General features: G+C 47.2%; 1 protein-coding gene across 1 annotated transcript in view; it reads left to right on the top strand.

The window, feature by feature from the left end:
* LOC147736842 (uncharacterized) overlaps positions 1-19,588 on the top strand; it is a 42,191-nt gene extending 22,603 nt beyond the window's left edge. Inside the window, exon 2 of the mRNA XM_086953525.1 lies at positions 16,360-19,588. Within this exon, the coding sequence (XP_086809651.1) occupies positions 17,076-19,184 (2,109 nt within the window). The 5' untranslated portion in view covers positions 16,360-17,075 and the 3' untranslated portion in view covers positions 19,185-19,588. The remainder of the gene's footprint in view (positions 1-16,359) is intronic.
* Positions 19,589-23,908: the final 4,320 nt, after the last annotated feature.

The raw sequence follows: 23,908 nt of genomic DNA on the forward strand, positions 1-23,908 counted from the left end.
GGCACTGTGTGACCGAGGCCCTGCGCCGTTGTGTGACCTATGCCTTGCCCTGCGCTGTTCTGTGACCTATGCCTGGCCCTGCGCCGTTGTGTGACCTATGCCTGCCCTGCGCCGTAAGCATTCCAAAACGCCCAGTAGTCAGTCCGGCCCTGGTGTGACCCGGCACCATTGTTTAACCTGAGCCCCAGCAGTTGTGCTCCCATATCCTCTTCCAGGCTCCCCATGCAATACCTGAGCCCGCAGTGGGCCCTGGGGTAGGTCTGCGCCGTTATGAGTTCCCAGGCACGGGTCTGCTCCATTTTGTGTCCTGGACTGGGCCTACGACATAATTGCAACCTGTGCAGGGCTTGCACCAGTGTGTGAGCCTGGGCAAAGGCCGCTGCGCCCTCTGGGGTTGGACCTAAGCCACTGGACTCCCAGCTACACCTCCGCAGACATGTGACCCTGCCTGGGCTCGGAGGTCTGCGCCACTGTGTGACCCTGGTCTGGGCTTGTGCAGCAGCGCCTCTATTCGACAGTGCGTGGGTTTGCGCCGCTGTGTGATCCTGGGCTGGTCATGCAACTCTGCTCGACCCTGGGTGGGCTTGCGCCACAGTGTGATCCTGGGTTGGGCATGCAACTCCGCTTGACCCTGGACTGGAACTGCGACACTGTGTGACCCTGGGCTGGGCTTGCACCGTTGTGTGACCCTATCTCTAGTTGAGTCTTCTGCAAGCCGCCAACTCTAATACCAGGCCTATTCAAAGAGATGGCGTGTGCCCGAGGAAAATATTGTATACGTCTCTGAACCAATCTAAAGTGGACACTCCGCAGTTTAGGTGCCCTATCAATTGTTAATTTTCATAATAAATCCATAAACCTATTTATTATTGCGCTAAAGGCAATAGGTTGAGTTAAGAATGCAAGACAAAAATGCAAAGGTTATTATAGAAGGATAATAGAGAACCAGCAGGGGCACTGATTGTTGAAAATATTAAATAGTTCCCAATGTTACGAATCCTGAGTGAAAAGTGCCGGTGTAAGCGAAAGTCTGACCCTCTCTCACACATGCACATACTCAAACATTCACGTATGTCGGAGCAGCGGTGGACTAAACAAGTACTCCTTGCTTTACTCTGGCACATGCATTTCCACAGCGCTTTCTACCATTAGTAGGAGCCTCGAGGTGCTTTCTCAATTTGGTTGCCTTTTCATATCATGGGCGTTTACATCGACCGATTGTACTTGGTTGTGTGTCTGTAACTGTAGGTGCACTTTAACGCAGAAGTAAATTGAGTTCAACCCGATTCAAGAACATTGTAGTGTAATAGGAGTCTGCTCGGGGACAAGGTGCATTTGTTGCGATGCCACGACATCGTGGTCAGCTCCACCATTAAATGTGCGCCAAAAAAATGACCAGGAACTAACGGCAATATTGTTTTTTGAAAAGCGACAAATTTCTTGGGGAAAAACATCAAGACCTTTTTGTATTATATTCACCTGAGTGTACGCATACGTGCACGCATTCGGAGGTGTGTGTCAGCCTGTGAGCTCCTGTGCCGCAGGGAATACGCACACATCGCTTTCCATAATCCCACCTTTTGTAACACATGCTGTAGTGGCATTAACTTGATTTACTCGCTGCAGAAATGTAACGCTCAATTGATTATAAGTCCTGTAATGGTTGCGACATCGCGTCCGTATCTTAGCCAACCATCACATCTGTTTGTACGTGCGTCATACTCATAGCAGTGCAACCAGGGGCACGTGGTCATGTGATCTATATGTGAGACTGATGTGCAACACAGATCTAGCCATCGGGGGTGCAGCGCGCGCCACAGCCTGGGCAAGAGTCCCAAACGTGAAGGCCCCATGCTCTTCTCTGTAACCAAGTGTGCAAATTGGACAAATGAGGCCTTTTGGGGTCTAATTGAGCGTGAGAGAAGGAAATGTCACAGCTAATGAGGTCTGAGAGAGCTCGGGTTACAGCGAGGTAGCTGGCACAGATGGAAGTTTCTCTATGCCCCGTCCTTTTCAGACTGGGGGGCGTGTTCTCCTGCTTACTTAAAAGGTTGCTTATCTTCTTTATGGGGCCATCTGGACCCATAAAGAAGATAAGGAACCTTTTACTTCAGCAGGAAAACACGCCTTCCAATCTGAAAAGGACGGGGCTTAGATCGAAAGAATTTAAAAGAAGAACGTCACTAGCACCTCTTCTCCAATGGCTGGCCACCGTTTAGGAGGCCAGCCAATGGAGAAGAGGGGCGGGGCTTAACCTCGCTAGAGACACTCACTCTATCCCATTAAGTCTCCCCAGTGAGACTGCGCATGTGTGCAGTCTTTCGCAGGCGGAGACCTAAAAACAACAGTTGATGGACACACTGCAGAACAATGTCATACATTCACCCCAGTTCAGAGATCTGGGCCTAAATCCATTGTTTTTTTGCTCGCCATTCCAGTTTGAACCCAGCCATATGCAAATCAGTCTTGACCCTGTACCTCATGGAAACAGTCTAGCCCGAACTGCCAAGCCAGGTCCTCCCTGGACTAGAAACCAGCATCCTAGGACCGGTTTCGGGGTTTCACCCCTCTTCAGCCGGGATGGCTTGATTCCATTGGCATGGAGAGCATGGGACCCAAGCCTGGGCATACCCGTCCCACTCGGGGTGACAAATTCAAAAACAACAGTTGATGGATAGAATGCAGAACAATGTCATACATTCGCCTCAGTACAGAGATCTGGGTCGATTTGAAGACGTTGTTGTCTGCAGTGTCTTTGCTAATTATCAACTTGTTTTAGAGTTGCTTAAAGTGCTGCATCACCACCCTGAGTTCTTCTGTGTACCAGCTGGCTTGCTCTTGCTTTTGTGATCTTGATTTCTTGTTTTTGTTGGTATGCTTGAGGGGGTGCAGGTGGTGATCCATTCATTGAAGTTCTTTTTTTTTTTTTTTTTTTGGTGAACCTTTATTAGTAGTACAAGCATTTACAAGTATGGGCCTACAACCAACCCGGCCGGCCACTAGGCTGAGCAAGAGTACAGCAAGCAATACGTAAGTTATACCAGCTCGGAATCCGGGGTCATAAAAATACCAGAGCAGATCTTGTAATCGGGTGCACCAACTTGAATCAGGATTTGAGAGGTTCATTTTCAAATAAGAAACTAAAAAAAGGTGTCTCACAGTCGCACACAGTCCTACAATACTGCACGCGAATCAGGATATCTACAAATTGTACAGATACGAAGAAAATATCGGGGGGCAGGATACTCAGAACAGGAGAAATGCAAGCACAATCCCGGCACATAGCGAGTCCAAACCCCACCCCTCAAAACTAAACAGATTGCAGAGACCATGAACGACGACGACACTAAAGAGAGACTAAAGGGCCATAGAAACAAATACCGAACAAACATCCACCCACCAACCCCCCACCCTGCACACCCGCAGAAGGCCATGGCCTACCCCCTCCCCCCCACAGCATGCCTGTCGCCCTAATAGAGACCCGAAATATAGAAAGAGACAGAAAGGAAATAGAGAGGAAGTGGAGGAGGAGCGAAAAATAGCATACAATTATACAATTTCTTCCCCCCCCCCCCGAGCCTATTAGAGAGGACCCCCCCCCCCGACAGCATACCACAAATATGCAGTAGTCCATGGGGAAACGTAGACGGACCAGAGGAGACCAGAAGGGACCGCCCCACCCCCCATTAGCAACATATTAGTGAGTCCGAGTTATCAATGAAAGCCATAATAAACAATCGCAGTACAATTAGATTAACCCTGGCCCTTACGCTCGCGAGAGTGAATTCTGTCCCACCATACCATCAGATCACAACACACAGCAGAGAGTGTTCGATAAAATGTCCAAAGCACCCGCGCGAAGTTCGGGAACAATGAATCCGACATCGGCCCCTGCGATCCCTGGGGGACCCCCAAGAGACAGTCTTCAGATCGCCAGGCCCCGCTTACATAGTTACTGTGCTCATACTTAACCAGACCGTGGGAAGATGTAAGTATGAACATGTCCAGTTGCGTCTGAAACACGCCGTCAACAATCACAAATGGCGCTACGAACTGAGGCTTGACCCTCTCAGCAACCCCGGCGTGAACTGCTCTTGTCGGGTGGAGTGCAATGAATCCTGTGTCCAGTGCGGTATTCAGCTTTGCAAATTGCGTGTCCAGGGAGAACCGAACGTCAGCTATGGCCGCCATGATGTCTCGTAACGTAACCGCCATCTTTGGGATAGGGGGGTTCCAGGCGTTCAAAGCATTAGATCCCAGCCTGCAGGTAAACACTCTCGGAGACCCAATGGACCACACCAAATTCGGGGCAAGTCGCCCATCAGATGAATGTCTCTCCTCACCCTGCCCAATCGACACTTCACGTGTAGCGAACACACCGCCCAGTTCTTGGTCCCACCACGTAGCGCCAGCAATGAGGGCACTTCAATATCCCAGAAGCAGTCGTATCTCTGGCAGGAACTGCAAAGCCGGTATTACGCCAGTGGGGGAGTCAACACAAGCCCCTGCCCATCCGTAATTTGCCACGGCGTGTTCCAAACACTTCACACAGTCATTGCTCTACACCAGCATTAGTGCACTCCACGGAGTTCTCCGGTAAGGCGATGACCTTCCACCCGGCCATACAGTCACACAGACTTCCCCATTCGTAGGCACAGGCACAGACGACCTGGGAGGTACTGGGTCAACCCCCCTGCCATCCCCGGCTCCGCACCACCGTTATGTGGTATAATCACTCCTCACCGGCCTTATTTGCGGGGGGCTGCTGCAGATCCGAAAAACACTTCCGACGGGCCCGACCGGCGACCTCCGGTTTGGGTCCCCGATGTTATGCCACTCGGTGGCGGGCGGAGCGGCAACTCTAGGTCCCGGCTTCGGTGATCCACAGGCCTCAAATCGAGACGGGCCAAACTCCGGCCATCGGCCGTCCCGAAGCTCCGAAATCGGGCCCCGACGGTCTGCGCAGCTTCCGGCAACGGTCCCTGGGCTCGGGGGACAGGATAGGCGACAGGATGGTAGGCTGGCAGACGAAGCTCGGAGGAGCCGAGTGCCTACGCGGCCATATTGCTCGAGCTCCAAGCTCCTCCTCCTTCATTGAAGTTCTTGATGTCTTCGTTTAGGTTGCTGGTATGCTTGAGGTGGTCCAGGGTGTTGGTGCAGGTGGTGATCCATTCATTGAACTTCTTGATGTCTTCGTTTAGGTTGCAGGTATGCTTGATGGGGGTTAGGGTGTCGGTGTAGGTGGTGATCCCGTCATTGAAGTTCTTGATATCTTCCGTTAGGTTGCTGGTATGCTCATCAAATCAAGCCTTTCCAATATAGTTCTTAGGGACTTGAACCAGGGTATAGAAGTGTTTTTTGGAAATTTTAGGAGCTCTAGATGAGCTCCCTATAAGAATATAAATCGTCCACAATCTATACCAAAACATCAGTAATTTATAGCTGATTTTAAATGCTAACTGTCTGTGAGCTAGATGAAGGTATAATGGTACTAAGGGAGTATTTACAGGTAGGCCCAACAGAAACCTTATAAAACGATGTTCTATTGAGGATAGAGAAGTAAGAGAAGTAATTGAGCCAGTGCCCCACAATTCTGCCCCATAGAGAACACCCCCAAAATGTTTGCATTATATATCTCAAGGGCGGCTGCTAGCTGCCTGGTCTCCGTTTTACTATGTATCTTACTCAGATTTGCAGTTTGATGAATAAGCTGCATCTTAGCCTTTTCTATATGAGGTTCCCATTTTTGGGTAGATGAGAGGCGTATACCCACATAATCAAAAGCCTCAACTCTTTCTAACTTATTCCCCAGATACACCTGTCTTAAGTATAATTTTTCCCTTTCTAAAGATCATGTATTTGGTTTTACTCTCATTCAGATCCAAACCACGGTCACTGCAAAACTTAGTAAAATCATTTAGGATCTGCTGTAGTCCTTGTGGAGTCTTTGCCATTCATTGAAGTTCTTGATGTCTTCCATTAGGCTGCTGGTATGCATGAGGGGGACTAGGGTGTCGGTGCAGGTGGTGATCCATTCATTGAAGTTCTTGAAGTCTTCGTTAGATTGCTGCTGTGCTTGAAGGGGGCTAGGGTGTCGGTGCAGGTGGTGATCCATTCATTGAAGTTCTTGATGTCTTAATTTAGGTTGCTGCTGGTATGCTTGAAGGGGGCTAGGGTGTTGGTGCAGGTGGTGATCCATTCATTGAAGTTCTTGATGTCTTCATTTAGGTTGCTGCTGCTGTGCTTGAAGGGGGCCAGGTTGTCGGTGCAGGTGGTGATCCAGTTATTGAAGTTCTTGATGTCTTCCGTTAGTTGCTGTTATGCTTGAGGTGGTCCAGGGTGTTGGTGTAGGTGGTGATCCATTCATTGAAGTTCTTGATGTCTTCCGTTAGTTTGCTGGTGTGCTTGAGGGGATCAGGGTGTTGGTGCAGTTGGTGATCCATTCATTGAAGTTCTTGATGTCTTCCGTTAGGTTGCTGGTATTCTTGAGGGGGGCCTGGTTCTTGGTGCAGGTGGTGTTTCATTCAAGGTTACTGGTATGCTTGAGGTGACGTGCGTTGAGGGCAGAAGCCCAGTCCTTCTCTGAGATGTTCTTCCAGCAACGACCGCCTGTCCAGAGGTGGTGGTTCTCCTGTGATTCAGGGTGGTGAACTTGAAACTTAAAAGGGTGTTGTCACTTCAGGTGATAGGCGTTGATTTGTAGATTGATGCTGTTTAGTGTGGAGAAGTTAGGGTCCAGGAAGTGTTCAGCTGTGTGGGTGGGCCTGGTGATGTGCTGAGTAAGGTCGAGGTTCTCAAGGCATTTGAGGAGGGTATTTGAATTGGAATCCTTACGGTCCTCTAGATGAAAGTGCAGGTCTCCATGAGGGTTGAAAGTGCTGGAGTCAATGATAATCTCAAGTCTAGATTCGTTCTGATGTCCATTCTTTCTGTTACACAGACCTATATCTCTATATTATCAAAGTCAAGAGAAGCCTTTTCCAATCTTTCCTCTGCATTTTACTTTGGGACTGCTGGCTTCTGATAATTCACTTTGTCGTTAACATGAAAAGACATAGGTTGGCTAGTTCACTTTAATGCTTCCAAATATTTTGAGGATACCCAGTGCTGAATGCTTCAATCTCTGACCCAATTAGAAGCTCATTTAGTTTGTGAACATCTGAGGGGGAAAAGACATTTTTTTTTCTTCATTTCCACAATGTACTCAGTCCTTGTGAAGGTCACCTTCTTCAGATGGGAACTTGTTGCATCCTCTCTGGTTGTTTACTTGATGTCTAGAATACTACGTGAAATACACATCCAGGCTCCTGTGATACCATACTCTTTACCAACAGCCAAAGTATACCCCAGTCAGACTCAGGACTAGTGAGTGCAAGGTTTCTGCAGGACTTGTACTTCAAGATTTTGAACATTTGCAGAGATTCTGTCACAAAGACAATCTCAGCCTAATCTAATGACAAAAACATCAAGCTTGATCTGTTTGTCCAAGCAACCGTAGATGTATCCATGAGAAGGCTTCTGGTCATGGTACTTAACCAGGGTCAATCACATCATTGAACCTTGCTTCTCGCTCAACCCCTCATTGGCCGTGGTAGACGTGACATTAATTTCTACCTCCTCTCGGGCAATGGGCACTCCAGGTTATCCCCACTGGATAGGCAGCCTGTGCAAACTGGCACTAGAGAGAATCTCCTCATGCTCAGGTGCAAATTGTAATATATTTACTTTAACGAACCAAAGAGTATTCATAGCACATACAAAGAAATGAACACACCAACAAGAGAGATAGATTCAATCATATATTGTAAAGGGTATTGAATACCGCTGGCTGTCACAAATACAAATTAAATACAATGAGTGACCGTGGGGAGAGAGTGACAGAGTGAATAGTGAAGTGAACAGTGCGCTATATACATGACAAATACATTGGTGACATGAAAAAAGGAAGAAAAAAAGTGTTAGCTTTATGACATACATCTTGAAGAGTTTCCTTTGTCATGTACTTCCTGAAGAGTTACAGTTGTTATACACTTTGTAAAACTGCATTTCCAGCAGCATCTCCTGATCATCTCTTTTTCCACAATGTCTTCTTGATATCTTCCATTAGGCTGCTGGCATTCTTGTTTAAATGACATCTTGACCATATGTGTCTTCCTAAAGCTCTACCTCTAGCGAATGGGTGCTCCGTGAGTGCCCTTTCTGTACTAAGTTATCACCTCCTTTTCCGAATTAAGATGCGGCATGTTCAATAGAACATTTAGTTAAATATCTGTGTATGGGGAAACATCTCTTGGTTACTTTAAAAAATGGTAAAGAAGAGATGTCTTTAACAAATAGTAAAATATGGTGTATTTACATTTCTATTTAGTGATAAATCTCTTTATATCCAACAGGAAACCAGCCTTGAATGCACAAATGATTCTGAATAATGACAATAATCGTGTAAATCTACACGATGATGACTAGATTTTAAATGTTACTAACAAATGTATGTTTTGATTTGCAAGGTTGGGCTGCCTTTGCACTCTGTAAAAGACCTGATGAGTAAGACAGATAATTTTAAAGTGGATCTTTTTTTTGCCTGTAAGCCATTGAAGAAACATAATGGCATTTCTGCATCGCTGACTCTAGGGTTATCTGTACATTGTGACTAGACGAAATAGAGCCTCCTCCAGGCATGTCTACTTGGTATGGAACTTTACCTGTCCGGGCCTTTACTGCAAAGTGGGAGTGTGTACCATGTGCAAAGGAGTTGCTTTGCCCGGCCTGTGGGGATCAAAAAGAAACCATTGAGCACATTATCTTCTTCTTCCCAATCTACTTGTCCCAAAGGAGGCGTTGTATTATTCCTCTCTGTCAGAAATTGGGACTAAGGGAACACAAGGAAGCACTCAGGAATCTGACAGAATACTGTCTACTGATGTAGTAACTCCAAATATGAAGTTATCTGTAGGCAACCCAAAACTGAGCTCCTTCAAAGCCATCTCTTCGAAGGGATCTCTTACGGCTCTTAAAACTTAAGTCAGGCTCCCTGATTGACCAATGCCCCCTTAAACTGCCAGCTGCAGGGGCTGACATCATGAATCCATTGGTCAATAAAATTCTTAATTCATCTCTAGGAACAGCCATGGTTCCCAGAGTCTGGGCACAGGCAATGATTATACCCCTTTAAAAAAAACAATAGCAGATCTTGTCATCCCATCTATTTACAGGCCCATTTCCATGCTGGCGGCTTTTTCCAAGATACTATAGAAGCAGGTAAATGGACAACTGTAGAAATATGTGGAGATTAATGGGCTTCTCCACCTGAGTCAATCAAGCTTCAGGGCCCAGTACAGCACAGAAACGGCTCTAGTAGAGGTATCTATTTTTATTAGGGGTACCCTGGACACAAGAAGTATAGCTGCACTCATATTTTTGGATCTGTGGGCCACTTTTGACACAGTCCTGAATGCAGTTCTCTTACATCGTCTTCAGGAGATAGGAGTGATAGGGTTCCTGGAGCTGGTAAAAATCCTTCTTAGAAAACAGAAACAATACAATCTGAATTCTCCCCTGCTCTGCAAGTCCTCAAAAGGTGGATACAGCAGTCCCTCAGGGATTCGCGTTGAGCCCCACCCTTTTTTTAATATTTATCTCACCCCGCTGATCCAGCTAGCAGTAAAATTAGGAGCAAAAGTGATCTCCCACGCAGATGACACACAGTTGCTCTTCTTCTGGATTAAGGGAACAGATTTGGAGAACTCTCATGTTAAAACCTGTCTTACCGCAGTCTTTTATTCTCTAACAAAAGTGCAATTGAAATGTAATGAGACGGTGCATCGTCCCTGGAGTAGCTGCACGCAATATGTCTCCTATCATATCATATCATGCTATCAGCAACCACAAACATGACCACTTGTTTACGTAAAAACAGATCTATCCTTTTGTTGTTTACTTTTGCATGCCCAAGGTAGACACAAGAAAGATACAAATTGGCTTTTCAAACATTTATTGAAACAATTGTAATATTGGATGAAAAGAGTGTGCTGCAATTATTAGTAAAAAAAAAACAAAGCAGTGTAACCAGCATTACAAGAATGGTGAAAAAGATAAACAGTTTGAGCTGTTTTCCTTTTTGGAACCACTTTGGCACTCCCTTAGTTTTGCGTTTTAGTCATTTTTAGGCTGCCCCTGCTTGCTCTCCATAGCCATATATAGCACATTTGTGTTTGCGATATTATTTTGAGAATATGCTGTAAATCTTGTTTGTTATTCAGGGACTCTTCGTAGGGTTTCGTCTACATATTTTGTACAAAGTCATCTAGAATACATAAAAAGATGGTGTACTGTTTTCTCTGCTCATTTAGTAATATCACCTATTATTTAGACATAACACGGTCACACAACTGCATCTCCTGCACAATAGTTTTATCCTATAAATGGTGTTCAGTCCCCACGGAGGCAGAGAGGAGAATTTCGGCAGAGGGGACTGTTCTGGAACGACAGCAGTGTCTGACATGCAACCCTGCCTAAACTAAGTTTACACTCATGATGCGGACCACCTAACTACATACGCCATGTCTGGGGTCTTAGACCAATCCCAGAGATCGCAAATATATCCCTGTGCTCACAAAATAAGGGTAGAACTAGACAGATATATAATTTGCCATGGTTGGGATGTTTGTCCTATACAGTCTGGTACTTATTATAATTAATTTGTTTAGTTGCATCTGCCTAATGATCGCAGCACATTTGCTTCATAAAACACTACAATAGTTTTAATAAATGTATTGTAAACTTTCTTTGTGTTTTTTTAATGTTCACTATGGGCATGCATGAGTGAGTGAGTGAGTAACAAAAGGGGAGGATCCATTTCCACAGTGCCCTGGGATAGAGGGTCGTGTTTGAGGTTGCCAAAATCCACTGTTACTCTGGGAAGATTAGGAGTTCAGATGAGGCACTGTGAGCTAGCAGGATTGGGCCAACAGGTACAGACGTTGTAGAGAGACTCCGTCCCTACACTCTGACGTCCTGTCATCCTAACGCACAGTTCTGCTTTACCAGCTGAATCTGTGCAATAGGTTCAACCATTATAAAATTACTATGTTGTTATATGAATATATTATTCTACTCCTACCTAACAGTACCTATACTTTTGAGAGCTTATCGGAAGTACCCGTTACCAGATACCTTGGGATACCCTATCCTGCTTACCTGACTGTGATGTATCACAAATTTAACCTGTGTAGAACAGGTTATCGTACATCTTTTTTTGACTTCAGTATTTGTCTGCATGTTAAATTATAAGGCAAAAACAATTCAGTTGCGTTTAGATATTTCCAAGGCACACTGTTTGATTTTAAAACCTACAATTTCCACTCAATTACATAATCGTTCTCAGTTGACTTTACTTATGCTGTAAGAGAGACGTGTCATTAAGTATAACATCAAATGCATATTATACAATATAATATTTTTCAAAGAATAAATGTGAGTTGACAATGCAGTCATGCCATTGTCCACATCAGCCAATGCATTTTACAAATGAATCCTGTCAATTTGTCTTAAGCGTTCAGCAGCTTCCACAGTTTATTGTAAGTGGCGTATCGAAATATTTTAGTATGTGGTGACCTAGGACTCAACAAGAAATCTTGTAAATCCATGTCATCAGAAAGGAAAAATAGATGTTCCTTAACTACGGATAATGTGGAAACCGCAAAGCTTAGCAATCAGGAATAAGTTAAGTTTAATTAAACAATAATGGCCAGGAATAGCAGCCACATCTCTTACCGTTGCGTGCTGAAATTCACTTTGCATTAGGTACGTGGCTTGCTTCATACTGTACAGCGGGTGCAATAAAGTGAAACTTGTCACACTTTGGGCAGGAAGTACTAGTCCAGTTGGTCATAAATATTGTGATTAGATAATTTATCCCACTCTGATAGGAGGGACCATAAATACTAACTGGAAGTCACATTCTGAGGTGGTCCAGGTGGCTGGGTGTGTTATCTAGGGTAACGCTTTGTTGGGCATTGTTTGGGCTTTATGTGATGAATGCAACTTACCGGCTGCTCTGCTATCGTCCTTGGCCAGAATACAGGCTCTCTGCTGTGTATTTTGTTGGATTTGAGTGTGTGCATCTGACTTGTTTCTTTAGGTATTACATCCTGGGGCCATATGTGATTTACTGCTGCAGTCTTCCAGGTGTGTTGAGACTTGTTCCATATCTGGTGTCTCCATCACATGAAGTGCTCGGGATGAACAGAGAACAGCTGTGCTATGTTGATCTGATAAACGGTAACTCTGGAACCGTAACAAGTGTTATATGGTGAATTTAGGTAGCGCAGGCAACAGTTGTTCTGTGGTGTGCTGGACAAGAGCGGGTCCTTTCTATAAATGAAACCTGAATCTAACATCCCCCACCCCCCGAATTGAGTTATCAACTACTACCCCGGCTGTTTGTATCTGTGTCTTGTGCATACGCGGTTCCTGTTTCTAGCTTGTGGTGTGAGTGTTTCCCTTGGCATTGGGTGTCCTAATCCGGTGTATTCCCCCTCAGGGTAGCTTTCTTCACGCAGCCCCATATTAGTTGCAGGGTACGTCACAGCAAGAGCAAGATTACAACTACTGGTAACAAGGCCTTACGTAGGCCTGCGATCCACCTTGCTACCCAGGTAAACAAACCTGTGAACCATTCTATGTTTGGGGCACCTCCTTCCTTAATAATGACCTGCTGTAGGTTGTACAGTGTTTGGAAGGCGATTGACAGTGTGCCATTGTCAAGGTCTTTCATGGGCATGAAGGTACAGCATACTGTACCTATCTTGGCGCATACACCCCCTTCCGTTGTGGTATTAAGTCCAAAACATACTGGTTCTACATCCCAATGAGGCAGAAGGCACGCATTTTATCTTTGCGTTTTGACCATTTTCAGTGGTGTTCATCATTTTCAGCAGTTCCCACCTGATGATCTGCAGCCACCGAGTGTTGGTCTTGGTTTGCCGGTGAAGAGGGGATTGAACCTATACCTATTTGTGGATTGGTGAAGAGCCAAGCTCTTCAGCAATGTCCTTGAATCTGTCCTAACCAAAGGACTCAGCTGACCTTGTTTTGCATATTTGTGTAGAAGCGTGGTGCCTTTGCTGATGAGGTGATGAAGTGCAGAAAGACCTTCACTGGGTATGACCAATTTAGGCATGTAGAGTGTGACCAGTGACCAGGTCCCACGCCAGCCTGGGATTAGCAGGGTGTAGGTGTGGTTGCCGCATGGCCAGTAGTAGTCCATCAAGGTACCCCACTACATATCCTTATTACAGGTTGTACTCTGGCATATTGCTGTTTACCTCTATGGGTATCATCCCCTTCCTCCGAAAACACAAGGAATACACTTGTATTCTCCTGACCACTATGAGCTTCCCATTACCCTCTAATCATGTATACCTTCCTGCCTCTGAGTTCCAGGTGTCTTGGCATTGGGTCAGTAGAGTGTCATTCAACCCGCCCCACTTTTGTTCCCCAAATTGATGGCTCTGCAGGTTAACTGAACATTGGGGTACTACTTGTTGTTCATAAATACTGCTCCAGTTATACTAAGGGCTTGCCTTGGTCAACAGGTTGATGCCTTTGCTGACACGTTAATGCACTGGGCTGATGTCTTGGTGAGCTCCAAGAAGCCCTTGTGGGGGGCTCTGTTTAGGCCCTGTGTTCCAATACCATTTCTGCTCCTTTTTTTAGTTTGTTTAACGGGGACTGGTTCTCATCCTGCTGTGTCAGGATGTAAAGGACTTTGGGTATGATATTGTACTTGGTTAGGTTCACTGTGACTTTCTGTGGTGCTGTGGTGTTAGGCTGGAGTTTGGCTTTTATTCATCTTCGGTATAAGTGTTTGAGGCACAATGATGAACCTTTTGCATGGGGTATCAATTAGCAAACAGAACAGGAGTCGGGTAGATGCTTTGCTTCCCACTTAGATCATCGGTTGATACCAGGTATTGTGTAATAGAGCGCTATGTAATCATTGTGTGTAGTGAAGTTGTGGGTTAAATGGGTAAGATCCTGAGACACAGTCTGGACCACTTTACCTGGTGTCCTTTGCTGAAACTTGACCTGTTCCTGTAAGGTGACATAGATTTGATGTCAAATCCGGGGTGGGGAGATCTATGGGCGCTCCTATCTGCAAAGTTCGCAAAGTCCGGAGGGGAAGCCCTACAGGTGCGTCTGTCCCCAAAGTGTTCATAGTTCATATTGGAAAGAGTCTGTTCTGGTGATTCATTTGATGGTAGTGATAGAATATCTGACAAGTGGTACTATGACTTTCCCTTTGACCTTGACAGCTGTGGGAGTTGAAAAGACACCTTTGAAGGGCCTTTCAAACTTGCCTTTTTTCCACTGGCGATGAATGTTGCGGATTAGGGCTCGGTTGATGGACTGCGGTATGGTGTAGGTTAGGCCCATGTAGGTGGGCATCACCTCCCTTTGGGCAACCTGTTTAGAGAGGAGTCTGCACGTTTTGGTCAGTTCAGAGAATTGTAGATACATTTCATTACATACGGCTTCAGAGCTGAATTCTGCACTTAGTTTGGTTCTGCTCTAAGATATTGGCATCTAAATTGTGCTACCAATGACTAGCTGATGCCGGGAGGGGATTCAGGTGATGGTCTGTGCTTGTGGTGACACTTAGAAGACATTGGAAACAATGTACACCAAGGGTCTCATTTAGATTTTGGCGGACAGGTTACTCCATCACATGCGTGACAGGTATCACGTCCGCCATATTAGAAGTGCATTATATCCTGTGACAATTGTAGTAAGATGGACTGGGATATCTGTCACATTTGTGATGCAATAACCATTCTGCCAAACTCCAAATCAATCTTCAAGTCTGCAACCAATGTTGTATCAGAGAAAACCACAATGACAGGAAGGGGGCCTAGAAGCAGCTGTAGTCCCAGAGGCACCGGAAAGGGAATCTGAGTTTGAGAGGGTGGACTGATAGCAAGTGCACCTTGGATCTGTTGTGGGTACGCCTAAGAAGCAGGGTGATTTTTAGAATCCTTTTATGTTTTTTGCTGATATTGCCTGACACCTGGACCCTCACCTTCCCTTCAGGCAGGCAGCCTTCAGGTGTTGTGCTCTCTAAGGCTCTGCTCTCTTCTTGTAAAGGGTCAAATTGGTAACACCCATGCAGCAAGTGCCCTTATGAGCCTCGGTAATAAGATACAGTGCACACCAATGCCCAGTAAAGGCCTGAAACAGACCCAAAATGGAGCATTTACCTACGTTTGCCTGCTCTGTTGGTACCTCATAAGTAGCGACCTGTGCCCTTCCTACATGTATATGCCCCAGGGGAGGTTCTTTAATGACACTTGTGATCCTTGTACTGCCAAACATGGCCTTTCGACTATCAGACTTTCACCTGATGTCTTCTGTGAGCATCGAGTCACTTCCCTGCTTTAACTGTCAATGAACCCTGTTAACGAAGTACGCAGACATAAGGGAGTATGGAAGGTGATAAACAGGGAGTAAGGTGAAGCTGAATGTAAGAAATGCCCAAAGGTGTAAATGCTGCACTCCCCCTCAAGCAACGGACATCTTGTCCCACTCTGCCAATGGCCTATCCCCCCACAGAGTAGCATGCTGGCACCACACGGAAGACATTAAGTCAGATACACTTGTAAGGTAGAAAAGACAAAAAGCAGACCCGTATTGGCAGCAGAGATATCGCAGTTCTATTACTGGCTGTGATGGAATCTCTATAATCAATGCTGCAATCTTCGCACGAATGCTTGAACCAACCCCAGGAAAGTGGCAAAGATAACTTAACAAACAGAAAAGTAAAGACAGGAGTTGGAACTTCAGCTGCTCCAGTGTGAACAGGAACGTATTGTCAAGAAGAGTGTGAATGAAGCTACATTTCTTATATACTTCCTGAAGCTTTACCTTTATTATATACTTCCTGAAGAGTTTTCTTTGTCATGTAGACTTGAAAGGGTTACTGTTGTTATACACTTCCTGAAACTGAAGTGACAGCAACACATCCTGATCCATCTCTTTTTCCACAATCCCATCTTCTTTAAATGAAATCTTGGCCATGTTGCATCTTCCTAAAGCTGTACCTCTGGCGAGTGGGCACTCCATGTGTACTCTTTCTGTACTAAGTTACTCTGTGAACACTGGAAAATCTCCTCCTTTTCTGAAGTAAGTAAGAGTGACATGTTCAATGAAAGATTCAGTTAAATATCTGTATATGGTGAAATATCTCTTGGTAACATTCATAAATGGTAAAGAAGAGATGTCTTTTACAACTAGTTAAATATTGTGTATTCACATTCTCTTACATTTCCATTTAGTGATTTTAAATCTCTTTACATCCAATAGGAAACCAGCCTTGAATGCACAAATGATCGTGAATAATGACAGTAATCTGGCAAATCTGAAAAAAGCGGTTAGAAAAAATGAGCTCCAATATTCTAGGAAAGATCTGCACAGTCCGAGACTGAGGACCCTGAACAAAACCTTTTAGATCCAGGAAGAAGCAGTCCAGAGCAATTCAGTGGATCTAAGAGTCTGAGCTGTGCACACCTACGCAGCAGGATAAAGAATGACCTCTAGAAAATTAAGGCAACAACACTGACAAACCGCCTCCTGTATAAACAGGCCTCCACCACCAGCTTTGATCATGCGTTTGGTATGAGGTGGATACAGCATTGCTCTGCTTCCTGCATTGGTGGCAGACTACCATTCAGCGTGCTAGGTGTATTGTAAACTCTTTCTGTCCAAACCACATGAGGAAGAGAAAAATACAATGGCAGACAACTGAAGGGTAATAGAAAGAGAGGGTCTTTGATCTACAACAGACTGTCCCAATTTGCATCGACCAGAAGGAAGACTAATCTTTACCCGTAACACACCAGTAACACACAAAACTATTACGCAATCTAAAGACATACCCACCTCCAAAGAAGCTTTACTTGCCAAAATGATAATATATCTAGTTGGTGAGTCTTGTATTTCATTGTGAAATCTGAAATCAACCATCCAAAATACCACACACATACCAGGAATGTGAGAATAACACAAGTGCTTTATCAACCATGTCATCTCCTCAGGAAACGCAGTCATGGGATGCAGACAAATATAAACCGGACCCAGAGACACCAACCAAGAAAGAAAAATCATACACATGCAGCAAGAGCTTTAGTTTGTCATTGTTACTTAAGAACCATAAGCAAACACACACAGGAGAAGCAACCTGCGATTGCAATGAATGTATGAAGAATTTTAGTCCGTTATTAGATCTCCAAGTACATAAACAAACACTTACAGGGGAAAAAGCATACTATTGCAATGAATTTGGAACTAGTTTTAGTGATTCCTCCACTCTTAGGACTCATCAGCGAACACACACAGGGGAAAAACCATTCAAGTGCAGTGAATGTGTGAAGAGCTTCAGTCTGTTATCACATCTCCAGTCACATCAGCGAACACATACTGGGGAAAAACCATACCATTGCAATGAATGTGGAAGTAGTTTTAGTGATTTCTCAACTCTCAGGAGTCATCAGCGAACACACACAGGGGAAAAACCATTCAAGTGCAGTGAATGTGTAAAGAGCTTTAGTGGGTCATCAGAGCTACAAAAACATATTCAAACACACACTGGGGAAAAACCATTCAAGTGCAGTGAATGTATGAAGAGTTTTAGTCATTTATCAAACCTACAGAGACATCAGCGAACACACACAGGGGAAAAACTGTACCATTGCACTGAATGTGGAAGTAGTTTTAGTGTTTCCTCTAAACTAAAGATTCATCAGCGAACACACACAGGGGAAAAGCCATTCAAATGCAGTGAATGTGAAAGTAGTTTTAGTGTTTCCTCTAAACTCAAGATTCATCAGCGAACACACACAGGGGAAAAACCGTACCATTGCAGTGAATGTGTGAAGAGCTTCAGTCAGTTATCACATCTCCAGTCACATCAGCGAACACATACTGGGGAAAAACCATACCATTGCAATGAATGTGTGAAGAGATTCAGTCAGTTATCACATCTCCAGTCACATCAGCGAACACATACTGGGGAAAAACCATACCATTGCAATGAATGTGGAAGTAGTTTTAGTGATTCCTCAACACTCAGACGTCATCAGCGAACACACACAGGGGTAAAACCATTCAAATGCAGTGAATGTGAAAGTAGTTTTAGTGTTTCCTCTAAACTCAAGATTCATCAGCGAACACACACTCGGGAAAAACCGTACCATTGCACTGAATGTGTGAAGAAATTCAGTCAGTTATTAGATCTCCAAGTACATAAACAAACACACACAGGGGAAAAAGCATACTATTGCAATGAATTTGGAACTAGTTTTAGTGATTCCTCAACTCTTAGGACTCATCAGCGAACACACACAGGGGAAAAACCATTCAAGTGCAGTGAATGTGTGAAGAGCTTCAGTCTGTTATCACATCTCCAGTCACATCAGCGAACACATACTGGGGAAAAACCATACCATTGCAATGAATGTGGAAGTAGTTTTAGTGATTTCTCAACTCTCAGGAGTCATCAGCGAACACACACAGGGGAAAAACCATTCAAGTGCAGTGAATGTGTAAAGAGCTTTAGTGGGTCATCAGAGCTACAAAAACATATTCGAACACACACTGGGGAAAAACCATTCAAGTGCAGTGAATGTATGAAGAGTTTTAGTCATTTATCAAACCTACAGAGACATCAGCGAACACACACAGGGGAAAAACTGTACCATTGCACTGAATGTGGAAGTAGTTTTAGTGTTTCCTCTAAACTCAAGATTCATCAGCGAACACACACTGGGGAAAAGCCATTCAAGTGCAGTGAATGTGTGAAGAGATTCAGTCAGTTATCACATCTCCAGTCACATCAGCGAACACATACTGGGGAAAAACCATACCATTGCAATGAATGTGGAAGTAGTTTTAGTGATTCCTCAACACTCAGACGTCATCAGCGAACACACACAGGGGTAAAACCATTCCAGTGCAGTGAATGTATGAAGAGCTTTAGTCATTTATCAAACCTACAGAGACATCAGCGAACACACACAGGGGAAAAACCGTACCGTTGCACTGAATGTGTTAAGAGCTTCTGTCGGTTATCAACCCTCAGGAGCCACCAGCGAACACACACAGGGAAAAAACCATCACCACCCAGCCAGTGAGGAACAGCAACAAGACTGCTCTTCATCACATCCATACTTATACATAACACTCTACAGGGGTTTGTTCCAGGGTCAAACTCACTTTACTTTCACGTTAACAGCAACAAGTTCTAAACTGGAGAATTTATATTTAGGAACGAGGGGTTTGTACGGCCATTAGTGGCATAATACATTTGAAACCCAGTACTTTATAAATCTGTATTAATGATACATATCCAAACACCACCAATGTATGGACATCCGAGATACTTTAAAAACCACACCACTGAGGTGTGTACCAGGATCAAACTCAATTTACTTCAAAGTTAACATGAACTAAATTATGCAGCAAGAAGAATCATGATGCTATGAAATGTACACAATGATTTGTTTTTTGATACATAATAAAACAACACTTTTTTAAATTCATGGTATTTGACTGCTGAGTGCATTTAAGGCGATCTTAAATGTGATTTATTCCCTAAATGTTGGGCAGGCCCCAGGAAGGGCTCGCTCCCTCCCCGCATGACGGAGCCCGGACACCGGCTCTCCATGTGCTACCCACAGAAGCAACCCGCAACCTGTCCCCTACGGGACGCCTGCCCTTGAACATCTCTGTGTCACTGGCCCGGGCCACCGTCAGCACCATTGCCCGGGCCCAGCCGCCATCTTGGACACTGCACCACGAGGCCGCGTGGCCTCAGCTTGACCCCAACCCTGGGCCTGGCCAGGCCCCGACATCCCGGCACCACCATCCACCCAGGAGGTGAACGGACCACTTGGCAGGTCAATGGGAGAGAGGAGTGTCGATGGCTCTCCCCCGCCAGGTGCCGATCGCCCCCAGCCTCCCCGGGCGCTGGCTCCACCCCCCTGCTGGGTGTCTGGACTCCCTCATCCCGGACCTCCCGACCTCCAAGCGCGAGGGTCCGGACATCAAAGGGCGCCAGACCTATAACTGAGGCAGCTCCACAGCAGGAAGGCAGTTGTATCCTGGAGTCGAGAGACACCGTGAAGAACTCATCCTTGACGGACTGCTGGCGCTGCCGCAGCCCTGCCTTGTGAACTGTCGTCCTGCCTGCTGGCGCTGCCGCGGCCTTCTGCAACCTTCATCCTCGTAGGGACCTGCTGGCGCTGCCGCGGCCCTCTGCAACCTTCATCCTCGTAGGGACCTGCTGGCGCTGCCGCAGCCCTTTGCAACCTACGTCCTCGTCGGGACCTGCTGGCGCTGCCGCGGCCCCCTTGCAACCACCATCTTCGTCGGGACCTGCTGGCGCTGCCGCGGCCCGTTGCTATCTACGACCTCCTCAGGACCTGCTGGCGCTGCCGCGGCCCGACCTTCCAGAACGCCGAGCTCGAGGATTGTGAGCTATCATCATTCCACCACCATGCCAGATTGGTAACAAGACTGTCCCGCTACCCCCTTTCCCTGCCAGAGACTAGAATTGAGAGGATCCTCGTATCCTGATCTCACTGTACCGTCTTACCTTACTTCAAGAATTACATATAAAAAGCGTTAAACCTTATCTTTGTGTGGTGTCCATCTGTGGGGGGGAAGTTACTTGTCTGTACGATCGCTAGGAGACGGCTCTCCCCGGAGGCCTCTCCCCTTGTCCTCGGCCAACCCTCCAGGTCCCGTCTAACATTGGTGGCCAGCGGCGCGATCCGAACCAACGCGTAATCGTACAGAGAGTAACTCACCCCACGACTAAACCACAATGTCAACCAAAGAGAGCGGATCCACAGAGAAATTCCAGATGGAAAAACTAGAAGAGTACAGCCATCGAGAGCTAAAACAATTTTGCATAGAACTAGGCATTGCTACCACAGGTCTGAGCACGAAAGAGGACTTCAAACACGCCCTAGAATCTTGGGCAGAAACAGGTACCGCCAGACCCCGGGACCAAAACGCCGAAGCACCAGAGACATACACCACTCCGACCGAAGAAAGAAGAGCGTGTCTCTCCCGGGAAGAGATCCAAGAACGAGAAAAAAGCAGACTCCACGAATTAGAATTGGCACGGCTCAAGTTGGACGGAGAACTGAAACTGGCAGAACAAAAGATAAACTTAGAACACTTACGGCTCCGAGAAGAGCGAGAAGAAAAGGAAAGACAAAGAGAACTCGAAGAGAAAAGACTGGCATACGAACACGAGCGCAAGCTCGCAGAGATAGAAATGCGGAAACAGAACAAAGAACTAGGGGTGCCCGAGCAACCGCGCCCCCCAGGCGCTACAGAACCAAAGGTCCACATCCCTAAAGATGTCGTCCGAGAATATTATCGGAACGACGACATACAACAGTGGTTCAAGGCCTACGAGATCGCCATGACCTCCCACCGGATCGATCGAAGTGACTGGGGAGCCGGTCTATGGGGGAGGGTCGTCAATGAAGGCCGCGATGCCCTGCTACAGCTCCCGGACCATCAGATGACGTCCTATGACCACATGAAGGCCGCTCTCCTCACTCGATATGGGCTCACGCCCGAGATGTACCGTCAGAGGTTCCGCGACTGCACACGGATCCCGGGTACGACCTGGGTAGAATATGTGAACTATTTCAGCCGAGCCTTCGAGGGATGGATAAAGGGGAGCCACGTAACTACTTACGAGCAACTCTTCAACCTCATTGTGTGGGAGCACCTCTCCAACAACTGCTTTGTCGAGCTCAGGCAGCACCTCCTCGACAGTAAATTGACTGAACCACGGCAGCTCGCCGCCGAGGCTGACCGATGGGAAAGCACCCGAGTGGCCCGGAGTGGGCCAACCGAGCAGAACAGAACCAGCCAAGGTCACCATCGTCCCCGAGGAGGAGGAGGAGGCCAGGGCCGGGGCAGAGATGCCGTCCCGGCAGCTCCCGCCAATACCACCCCGCCCCCGGCCGGTCGGGGAAACCCCCCGATGCGCCCAGGGTTCCGCGCCAACGTTACTTGCCACCGGTGCCAGCCAATCGGCCACTATGCCAGCGACCCGACCTGCCCAAAGAATCAGACTCCCGGGCCCCGCCAGGTCGCTGCCGCCGCCCTAGGAGAAGAGCAAATCTCCGAAGAACATGAAGCATACGAGCAGGAGCAGCCCGAGTGGGAACCTGCCGCCATGGTCCTAGCTTGCCTAGGGGGAAGAGACATGATCCCGCGGGTCCCCCTACCCGCCAACACCAGAAAATACAGCCAGTGGGTGAACATAAATGGGCGCAAGGCCGAAGCCCTGCGTGACACGGGGGCCAGTGTGACGGCCGTCCGCTGTCACCTGGTGGCCCCAGAACAAATCCTGCCAAACGTTCTTTGCCCCGTCCGATCGGCCGACAATTCTGAGAGCCTGTGTCGGATGGCCTGCGTCCCCTTCGAATGGGGAGGAGTGTCCGGCATGCTAAAAGTGACTGTCCGCGATGATGCCCCCATGGACTGCCTCCTTGGGAACGATCTCGAGAGTTCCCCGTGGGCGGCCGTTGAAAGAAGAGAGCACCTGGGGATGTTGGGCCTCCCGGACTGGGCATGCGTAACAACCCGGTCCATGGCCGCCCGCGCCATCCCCAGACCCGAAGAACCCGAATGGCCAGCACCTCCTCCCCGATCACTCCAGAGGAAGACACCGTCCAGACTGACCCCCCCAGAACAAACCCAAGAAGGGCCCTCTCAGCCCCAAGACCTTCCAGACCTGGCTCAGTGGCGTCAAGAGGGGGGGCCCACCCAGGAACAATTCCGGCAGGAGCAAAAGACCTGTCCCTCCCTTGAGGGACTCCGGCAGCAAGCACTCGCCCAGAGCGCGGGAGACACCGCAGGGGCCCACTGGATCTATTGGGACAATGACCTATTGTACAGCGAGCAAAGAATAGCGGAATTGGGGGCCAGTCGGGTGCTGGTGGTGCCCCTCCGCTTCAGAGACTTCCTTTTGAACTTGGCACATGATGTCCCCCTGGCTGGGCACCTGGGGCAAGACAAAACCTACAACCGCCTGGTAACCCACTTTTACTGGCCAAAGATGCGAAATTACGTCTCCAACCACTGCCGGGCCTGCCCCACCTGCCAGGCCAGCGGAAAGAGCGGCCGAAAACTCAAGGCACCCCTGCAACCGTTCCCCGTCGTCACCATCCCGTTCGAAAGGGTAGGAATAGACATTGTGGGGCCCCTGGACCCCCGAACAGCACAAGAGCACCGATTCATCCTGGTCCTGGTGGACCACGGCACCAGCTATTCCGAGGCCGTTCCCCTTCGAACTGTGACAGCACCAGTGGTAGGCCGAGCCTTGATGGGGATCTTCTCTCGAGTGGGCTTCCCCCGGGAGGTGGTCAGCGACAGGGGCACAAACTTTATTTCCAAATATATAAAATTCCTCTGGCAGCAGTGCGGAGTCACCTACCGATTCACAACCCCCTATCATCCGCAAGGAAACGGACTGGTCGAGCGGTTCAACCGCACTCTCAAGGGGATGATCATGGGGCTAGAGGAACCCCTACGCCGCCAGTGGGACGTGCTACTCCCGTGCCTCCTCTGCGTCTACCGAGAAGTCCCCCAGAAGTCCCTCGGCTTCAGCCCCTTCGAGCTCCTGTACGGACACCCTGTCCGAGGGCCCCTCAGCCTAGTGAAAGAAGAATGGGAAATGGCCCCCCTGAAAATCCCTCCAGACGTCTATAAGTACCTCCTGACCCTCCGCAATCAGACCAGGCGATTCAGGGAGATCGCTAAAGCCAACCTTGAGACCAGTCAGGAGGACATGAAGAAATGGTACGAGCAACATGCCTCCTCCATC

Source organism: Lissotriton vulgaris, chromosome 1_2 (assembly GCF_964263255.1).
Source record: "Lissotriton vulgaris chromosome 1_2, aLisVul1.2, whole genome shotgun sequence".
In the NCBI taxonomy this organism is placed as follows: Eukaryota; Metazoa; Chordata; class Amphibia; order Caudata; family Salamandridae; genus Lissotriton; species Lissotriton vulgaris.